At 38.9% G+C, this 10,406-nt stretch overlaps 1 protein-coding gene across 1 annotated transcript; it reads right to left on the bottom strand.

Annotated features, from left to right (window-relative positions):
• Window positions 1-252: 252 nt before the first annotated feature.
• On the bottom strand, window positions 253-9,970 carry Nmbr (neuromedin B receptor). Its single transcript, XM_005065854.4, is given in 4 exon segments — window positions 253-1,542; window positions 3,188-3,536; window positions 9,243-9,586; window positions 9,588-9,970. Coding segments are annotated over 4 exon segments (1,173 nt in total). The 5' UTR covers window positions 9,666-9,970; the 3' UTR covers window positions 253-1,140.
• Between the last annotated feature and the right edge of the window lie 436 nt (window positions 9,971-10,406).

Raw genomic sequence — 10,406 nt, forward strand, 5'->3', positions numbered from 1 at the left:
TAGTGTTCATTATCATCCTATTATTGTATGCTATAGGTAATCTGCCCTAATTTATTTTTGAATTGCTGTGTCCAAATGATTGCTTAATATCTTCAGTAGTGTGGGCTAGGAATATTTAAAGAGAAGCTTTACGTGCCAGCAAAGTTACCTTAATGTATTTAGAATTCAACTTGGCATGAAGAAACTCAAGAATTAGATATATGGGCTGAAGAAAGGGATAGCCTTTGGGATTTAATAAAGACAATGTTTATATTTTGCTGAAAAATCTCAAGATGTTTATTCAGAGAAAACTGATATCATGCAGAGGAAAGTGCCTGAGATCTCATACATTTGTCAGTTGGCAGATGCAAGAGCAAATGAGAACTCACCAGAATTATATAAATCTTATTACCTACACAGAAGCAGCCAAATTGTCAAGAATGTAAGTGTTTACAAAAATGGCCATGCAAACATCTGAGTCATATTATTGGAATTTGGAGCATATGATACCTGTTCTACATATACACATTCATATATCAACTTACAATTCATAAAAATGTTGTCATACCTTCCAATACTATATAGAGAATGTACAAACATTTCTATAAATTATAATTATATAAAGAACCATAAATGCTGATGAATTATGATTAAGCTCCACTTGTTTTTTCAAATTAATATATACATACATATATATACTAGTTATAAACAAAATCTACTCACCATATACATATACTAGTTATAAACAAAATCTACTCATCAGAATGATGTAATTTGTATTTCAAATAATAGGTGTTTAAATATCATCTCTCACCAAATTTAACTGATTATGGAAATGCTCTCTACTATTTAGGATAAAAGGAATTTGAAGTAAGTATGGCACAGTTGCTTGTTGCAATGTCTGAAATCCTGGGGAATTTGTAAATCAATGTTAGCAGGAGGTGTATGTCAGTTATATGTGTTTAGTGTAGATGTGCATGGTGTAATGTAAAACTCTATTCGGAGAAAAATATTTGTCTTGTTCTTGAATCAGTCGTGAAGTCCCCTGATGAATTAGCTAGGGGACAGTATGAATGTGGAAATTATTGAGTTTTACGTTGCTCAATAATAATAGCAAAGTTTGTAAGGGATTTTTCCAAGAGTGACTTGAATGGCCTCCAATCACAGCGCTATTTCCTGCTTCTTGCTGTGTCCGTTTAGCAGGACAGAACTGGTCACCGTGTTCTTTGTGTTGCTCTTCAGAGACGTCATTCTCACTGCTGAAGAGCTGAGAAGGTAGCTGGTTGACCTCTCTGGGTAGGACTTCCTCCTGCAGCAGAGCTGGCTGTTGAAATGCTTTCTGAAGCTTTCGCTGAGCAGGTAAAGAGCAAAAGGATTGACACAGGAATTGGTGAAACTCAGAACCCGGGCCACTAAGGTGACAATCATGTGACCCAGAGAAGGGTCAATCTCCTTGTAGTTGAAAGACCTGTACAAGTAGAGGATGTGGTTGGGAAACCAGCAGAAGACAAAGCAGGCCACGAAGACGAGCACAATCTTAGCCAATCGTTTCCGGGTCTCCATCTATAAAAAACAGCAAATATAACCATAAGTCAAAGGGAAACATAGCTGACAAGGAAATAGAATGCAGTTGTACTAATGATGCATCTTTGTGTCCTAAGTTAGGCAATTCAAGAAGTATCAATATAAAATTTATAGTACTCAATATGTCCTCCCTAGACGACACAGCATGGGTATAGAACTTCCATGGCAGTCCAAAACCGGAGACTCAAGTTCAAGAAAGTTGGGCTTTGAGATGATGTCTTAGAAAATTTCAAGACTCAGTTACCCAATCAGAGCTTATAAAGTCTCCAAGGGGAAATTTACAAAAATAAGGCAAAACCAACAGTATTTTAAAAAAAAAGTTGTGGATATTGGAAGAATTCAACTTAAAGGAAATCAAAAACCAAAACTCAAACATACAATATGATAAAATTTGGATTTTAGAACTCCCAGTAAAGTGTCTAGCTATGTAAATTAAAGGACCTGATGCATAAATGTCTTGCTTGCATGATTCCAGATACTTAGATAAGAATTGATTCATTTATCTGAAACATCAGTTCACTATCTGAATCTTTAAAATGAATGTCTACTCTTCATGTTGATATTCATTAATTAATGAAGGCTACACTGCACCACGGAAACCTCTGACAGCTCCTGCTGCTGATTGGTGAGTGACTCAAAGGTCTCTCTCCATCTAGAATCACTACTAACACTAGCAATCTCAGATTTAGTTTATTTGCACTCATATTCCCAAAAAGCAGTCATCACATCCCTGTAACATTTGTAATTATGGAAGTTCTGGCCCATTAGTGTTTTTTTCTCTAGGAATATAGAAACACACAACTGGGAACTTCTACACAAAAACATTCTTTCACACAAATAACTTTAACTGAAATTATTATTGCATGCTCTTTAACAAAAAAAAATTGTAGCTAATCTACATGTGATCAACTTTCGACTAATGTTGGGTAAGGTTGCACAGTTGTAATAGACCAATAGTCCCAACCACCTTTGGTATTACATTCATTCTCTCTGCTGCTCTGCATTTCCTAGAGCCTCTCCTTCTGGTACCCATTCATGTCCCCGGCCCAGCCCTAGGCACTGCCCTATCCTCTTTATAGAGATATCCTTCTTCACATTTCTGGTCGCCTTTACAGGGATACCAAGAAAAGATCATAATCAATTTACACTTAAAATCTGGACTTTACAGACGGATCTTCATCTTTGTACAAATATTTTCATGGAATTTAAAAAAACATAATTTTTTATTTATTATCCATTCATGTGTACACATGTGTGTGCTTGGTTTCAGGGGATCTGAACTCAGTCCTCACACTGATAAGTAGTCTCTTTACCAACATAACTTCCACCAAGCACAAAAACTTTATTTTCTACTGATGACATTCCAGTTCTTGTCAGAGGCTCTGATACCCAATAAATGGGATTCAGGTAGATCCCATTTATATGTGACACAGCCACATGTAAGAAATTACCCAAGATCCTATCAGTTAAGGCAAGTGAAAACCCAAACACACACACACACACACACACACACAGAGAGAGAGAGAGAGAGAGAGAGAGAGAGAGAGAGAGAGAGAGAGAGAGAGAGAGAGAGAGAGAGAGAGAGAGAGAGAGAGAGAGAGAGAGAGAGAGAGATCCAGCTTACCTGCTTTTTGGTATGTTCATTGGATTCTCCTGGAAGATTGTGTGCACTTTTAATTAAAGTCTTAGCAATGTGGTAATAATAAATGCTGATAATAACAAGTGGTATGAGGAAATAAACAAGAAAAATAAGCACTGAGTGAATCTTGGGGTGCAACTCATCCGTTTGCGGGTAGGGTATGCATGCTGTGAAACTACTGTTATCCAAGCTACCAATTTGTGCTACTTCTGAAAACACAGCTTCAGGGACTGCCAACAACACAGAGACCACCCAGATGCCCACAGCCTTCACACTGGTCCACAGCACCACGCCAGAAGTCTGCATGTCCATGGGATTCACGATAGCTCTGTACCTAGGAAAAGAGGCTCAAGTTACTCTTACTCTCTAGGAAGAAAGGAGGGAGGGAGGGAAGAAGGGAATGGAGATAAATGAAAGAAAAGAGAGAAAGGAAGGAAGGAAGAGAGAGAGAGAGAAAGAAGAAAGAAAAAGAAAAGACAGAAGGGGAGGGAGGGAAGAGGGAACTAAGTCTCACTGACAGTATAGATACCAACACTTCTTTCTCTGGCTGTTTCCTAACATATGAAAAACACAAACTCCCTGTCATTTCAGTGTCTCCAATTCATTCCAAGGCTTATTGGCACAGAGCTCAAGGAAAGAGAGGGAAATATTTTAAAGTGGAGTGTCCTAAGAAATGGTGATTGACTCTTTCACAATAATTTTATCTCCAATTGATGTACAGTAGTACATGTATCATTTCTCATTGAGTTTGATCAGCTATTAGATTTTCTTATTTAAATGCATTCATTTCCAATCCATCATTATGCTTGCTATCTAAGGAAAATAACTGAGTTATCAAAGGTCTGCAAAGCAATGTAGTTAAAGTCTACTTTGATTCTATTCTCATAGCTTCAGAGTTTGGGACTTTGAACATTTTCCCTTAACATTTTCCTAATCAATAAACCCTAGATAGGAATTCAGGGTGGAATTTTTATCCACAATCCAATTGAAAGAACTGAAAATAGAAGAGTATTCTGTTTGTATAGACCAATTTTATTTTGTTAGAGTACACAAGAGCCTATCCTCTCACCTCTTGGATATTAGTGAGTATGTGTAGTTGTGGCAGGTAATAGAGGACTCATGTTTTGAGACCAGTACCTTAATCCTTAACTTCTCATGACCAATGCCACACTTTACATGAAGCAGTGATACTTCAAACAAGCCAAACTGTATGTAAGCAAGCTGTATTTGTCTTTAAATGGTTTGAAGTTAAATATATATATATGAGATAAATAGCAAAATATAATAAAAAGTGATTACAGTCAGACAAATTCATCATTGTCTATGATATCATTTATAAAAGTCACTTAAGGTCTTTTTATTTTCACTCTGAAGTAAGGATAAAAACATCTCCTTCCCAAAATTATGTACTTAGTGGCTTATAATGATTATCAGACTCATGATACAGGCAACTTACCAAAGATAGACAGACAGTCAGACAGACAGACAGATAGATAGATCTGTTGATTGCATTTTTTAATGGAGGACAATGGATAAAACAGTTAATAAAGTTCCACAGTGAGCCTTCTTTTAGGTAACCAGGAACCACAGGGGATATTCTGAATATCCCTGATATTTAAAATAAATAAATAAAAGGAAAATGCCCCTCTCCACACCATCTGCTGCACACTCTTGCAGAGACATAGTCTTAGGTAATTTGAAATAATAAATTAAGATCCCCTAGACTGGGTGATTTGTGAACTCCAGAAGGTTATTTTACAATCCTGAAGAGTAGTAAGTCAAGGATGAAGATTCTGACAGATTCAATGCCTGATGAGAGTGCCCTTTCTAGATAGCATATGTTAGGTTCAAAGCAGCTCCCCAACACCCCCCCAACCCCATTGGCAGTGCTGGTTACAGTGTTCCAAACAGAAGGCCGCTGACTGTATAAACAGAAGGATTTTATTGAATAAAAAGAAGCCTAACCTCAGAATTTCTCAGGAACCTCTTAAGGCTGATTTCTGTTACCAGGAAAACCACTACCTCCATTGTCAGCTGCCTCAACTACCTGGACAAGAGCATCTAGTTCATTATAGGTCTGAAACAGCCTGCTCAGCTGAAAGTCCCACTTGCTTTCTCCAATAGCTACTACCCTTTACTTTCCAAGACAGTGTGCAAGTTTGTTCCCCAAAAGATTTTCTTTCTACCCATAGAGTGCTCCAGTAAGTGCCTTCACTTACAGATGACTAGCAGAGTCTTCTGAAGCTGTTTTCATAATGACCCTACTCCAAAGACCTAATCATCTCCCAAAGTTTCCACTACCTGTCACCATTGTTTAGTGGAAAAATATTTCAATTTATGAATTTTAGGAGGACACAGACCTTCAGGTTGTAATATGCACTGTTCTCCTTAAATGGCTATAAAATGTGTAAACTGTTCATTGTGATAAGACTACTAGTAATAGGCCAAATTGCATTTAAGAAGATGAACCTAGCTCTAGAGTAGGGCAAAGATGATTAAGACCTTTTCAACGGGGATGATTCTTGTGACCTTCTGCAAGACAAGAGGGCTATATACCAGGAAGTATCTAAATGAAAAGACAATAGTGCAAATCCTATAAACAAAGAATCACACTTGAAAAACAGCAGATTATAAAAGTTGTCAGTACTGTAACATAGCTTACAAATGCAAATGAGCATTTTTTTTTGTTTTGTGGGGGAGGAGAAAGTACTAGTTAATTAACCCAGGGCATCACACATTCAAGGCAAGCACTCTACCACTGAGCCACAGACCCAACTCTGAAAGAATATTAATGCTGTAGGTATATCTTTGGAAGAATATAAAGCAATAAGTAAAGTCATCATGCATACTAAAGTGGGCATGTATTATCATGCTTTTTTCAAACATTTACATAAACCATGAGAAAGATGTCCCTCAGCATAAAACCTATTTAATTAAACTCAGTAGCATAGCAGATATGTGTAAAATGATACATTTTCCCTTACAAATAGTCTCAGAGAGATTTTCCTAATTGAATTAAAGAATAATCAATCAAAAGACAGACAGAGAAGTACAATCACCATCCATATATTAAGCATCAATGAATAGATTGCTTCATCAACTTGAATCTCATTGATGATTTCTGCATGCAGTATAAGTTTAATGTAAATATAAAATTGAATTTAATCATAATATAAAATAAATAGAAAATCAGATCATTTTTACTTCTTGCAAAAAATCATCAGAACATGTCAAAAAAATCTGTTTCTTTAAGTATGTCTAGTTAAATTACCATCTTCTTTCTTATTGAACTTTGTTATGCAGGAAGGATGCAAACAAGGAGTCTGGGTGTGAACCAGACTGTTGCTCATTGTTGCTCCGCTAGTACACAGTATACTATTCAGAGCTACAGTGTGTTCTCAGCAAATGGAGACGGGCCTACTAAGTATTAAAGACATTCTTAATTAAAACCAATTGTGGTGAGTAGAACTGCTGAACAGTGAGTTGAGACAGGAATGGTGGTGTACAATGGAGACTGTCTACTAATGTTCAATGTGTATCAAGCTTCAGAATCACCTAAAGAATTGGGGACAGGGCAAAGAAGACAAATTGGGTTTCTCCAAAGATTGACTGACAGAGCCTCTAGGATGTGAATTAAGAGATTCTGCCTTTACTCATACTTTTCAAGTCTGCACATAGGTCATGTGTTTAGAAGCAACTAGCAGTGGGCATCATTCCAGAGTAGTGGGTGCACATTCACAATGAATTTCTGGGATCAACAAATATCTGGTACTTAGAGAATCAGATGCCTTCTCTGATTCTCATATTAGGTAAACACTACCTTAGGAGCATACGTTTTGTGATATTTTGTCATCCTTCTGCAGGAAAAGTATGTATCTATAAGGGCTGCAATGAGGACCCAGCTGCCACAAAATCCAGCCTGGAACATTCACATTTTACCATGTGTGTCACAAGGAAACAAATAATCACAGAGCTATAACTGAATTGTGGAAACAGTGTTAATACTCAGGAATCAAACAGTGCATTTTAAGTCAGTGATGCTACTTCTAATGAAAGGGAAAATGGAAGAGATCTAGCAGTGATTGAAAGCAACTGAGGAAAAGACATAATTTACTGTAGTCAAATATAACACACTATTTAATATAGATACAATAAATTGCAGAGATAGCAGTTCATTCTGTCACTATGGCTCTGTAAACATCACAGCTGGGTTCTTAATATAAAAGGCAACTTTTCTTTTGCAATGACAACATGAAAGCTCCCATAAAAATTAATTACCTTTTGTGAAAGTGTGGGGGTCATCCTACATTTTTCACCTTTCATTTTCCCTACTCTTGTTTTCCTCCCTTTTATACCTCTAATGTGTTATTAACATTTTTATTTAAGCTTGGTTAATTGAACCAAATTGAAAACAGCCAGGGAACTCCAAAAGAAGCATGCACCACAATTGCCACGGTATGCATATGCACATGATACCCCCAAGAAGTCCTAAATTCATGAGGCTCTTCAGTCTTCTCCCTCTGGTGAGGGAAAATTACTTGTTTCCATGACAATAAATTGAAAAACTTGTGTGAAATAAACTCAAGCTCTGAGTCTTGCTACCAAGCCATGATTTAAAAATGAATGCTTGGTGTCAAGTTCACCTATTGTGATAGTTAATCATTGTGTTTTGTTCTAATTAAGTTTATTTCTTTAAAAATCTGACTAAAATATTTCTCCTGAAGAAGTGCAGCCAAGCTCAAACATCATATTTTAGCTCTGAAGTTCAAATGAAACTTAAATAATATAATAGAACTGTTGCCAAGAAGACAAAATAAGGTTCATAAGTAGTATGCTACATAGATAGACTAAGTATCTGCTTAGCTAACAACAGCATCATAAAGACTCTCCACTATTTCCAATAAATATTAACTCTTTAATTCCAAATTAGTATAAGGGCAGTATAGCCAGCCCCCAGAAACTCAGATCCAGACTCATTAATAATTTAATATGCAAATTAGTCAGGAGAGTGAATTTTTATAACCAAGTTGAATTGTTTAGCAAAATAACTTCAATCAGTCTTTCCTTCCCAAGAGAATGAGGCCACAGCTCCAATAATGATGCCAATGATAAACTTTGCCCCCAGGCAACCTCCCAGAATTCCCTCCTGCATAAAAGCCCCGAAAGAGTGGTATAGGCAGCCCAGGATAACAGTCCAAGCCTCCTTTCAGGAAGCCTGGATTTTCCTCCCAGCAGTGAACTTACATTCTCTGAGCTTCAGAAGCCACACATGGAAAATGACAATGTTGAACCAGTTGATCTGCCAAGTAGAACAATGGATAGTTCACACTGCTAGAGTATGTGAAAGGAGATTGATAACGAAGGCTGTGCCCATAGCATTGTTTTAAGATATTAAAATTTAACATTATCTGGGGAGAAATCTCTTTATTTCAACAAGAACTAGAAGAACTTAAGATTTTTCAAACAAGAAAATGTGAGAGTATATTTTTGAAGCACACTTTTAGTTCTAATTGTTTTCATTAGACAAGCGATATTTACTTCACAATGTAAGTGGTGCATGGCTAAACTATGCAGTTTCCTCAAGTTAAACTTAAGTGTTCTAACATACCAGAATATGCCCCTTTACTGAATCCGGAAGCAGCTTGCTCAAGTTTAGACACACGGAGGAAAAATAAAAATAAAAAAATAAAATCCCAGACGACAATTGAACTTTAACTTGTTTATATCATAGATCTTCTGTGAAGTGCATAGCAAGGTTGCCAAAGTGTGTGGGAAAATGCGGGCACTAGAGTGTGCAAGTTTAAAATTAGTGCAATTTTAACTCTTATTTAAATAGTTTGCATATGTTTTTAAACATCACTTTTCATTATGTTTTAACTCGAGTTACTAGGCTTCCATTATATACATACACTTGCCTTTCCCCATCTCCATCCCCTAACATCCTTTTTCCTTGGCTGGTGCATTCCAGTTCCCAATAATCCTAGCCCCCTGCCCTGTCCAGCACTTTTCCAGTTTCTCCCCTTGCTACCTGTACTCTTACCTGTCCGCGCTGAGGGCGGTGAGCGTGAACACAGAAACCCCCACGGAGGTGAGCTGGATGGCGGGGATGAGCTTGCAGCCCAGCTTGCCGAACACCCACTCATCAAAAAAGTAGCGGGAGGCGTCCACTGGAACGCAGGTCAGCAGCAGCAGCAGGTCCCCAGCCGCCAGATTAGAGATGAAGATGTTGGGGACGCTCCTCATAGCGCTGTTAGTGAGGAATATCTTCACCAGCATGATGTTGCCCAGCAAGCCCACGGAAATGATGATTAGGTAGAGAGATGGGATCACACAGCGGATCACCAACTCCGCGGTGGTCCCATCCGAGCGGGGCAGGAAATCTTTTTTCCCACACCTCAGGAACCGACTCGCTCTCGTTCGCCTCCATGGGCAAGGACAGGTTGGAAAGAGACCTGGGGGGCATGAACTCTTTTCCCAAGGAACCCGCAGGAGTTTTCGTGAACTCGAATGTCTTGAAAAGTGCAATGAAGAGCACGACTTGGGTTTAACTGATTTGCCTCTAATCCTGGCAAGTTTTGTGGCTCCTGGGTCTGAGCCACAGCACTGGTCCCGCAAAGAAGTCTGAGCGATGCACTCCGGAGCTTCTCCCTAGGAGAGGTTCCCTTCACTACTGCAGGTTTGCGATTTAAACTCAAACAAAAAGCAAGCGGTTGAGGCTTTACTCGTCTTTAAGGCTTATATCCCCCCCCCCCCCCCCAGTAGCAAGCAGGAAAACCGAGGTCAGCCCCTGTGGGACCAAGAACCCTACCTGCCCCACTGGTCCGCTCCAGGAACGGAAGTCATCCGGGAGCTGCCCAGCCGCCGGTGGCCGCTGAAACGCTGGCACTAGCTAGCGCGGTGTCTTTTGTGTTCACCCCACAGCTTTGCTCTTCTCTCTACCGTTCCTGCCGTACTGCTGTGTGGAACCGAAGGGGAGCTGAGGCCTTTTTGTTCATTCTGCGTCCCCATATACATCCATCCTCAACCGTCTCCGAGCAGGAGATGCCCACGCAGGAAGTTTGTGAGCCTCTGAGGATTGATGCTCTGAGCTGGCAAGTCCCCAGTCCTGAAACGCTGAATTTAGCAAGCCAGCCAGGGATAAAGGATGAAATCAATGGAAGAACTGCTGTCCACTCTGTTCTCTCGTCCTCTGACCACCACCCCC

This window comes from Mesocricetus auratus, unplaced genomic scaffold (assembly GCF_017639785.1).
Source record: "Mesocricetus auratus isolate SY011 unplaced genomic scaffold, BCM_Maur_2.0 Super-Scaffold_100018, whole genome shotgun sequence".
Taxonomy (NCBI): Eukaryota; Metazoa; Chordata; class Mammalia; order Rodentia; family Cricetidae; genus Mesocricetus; species Mesocricetus auratus.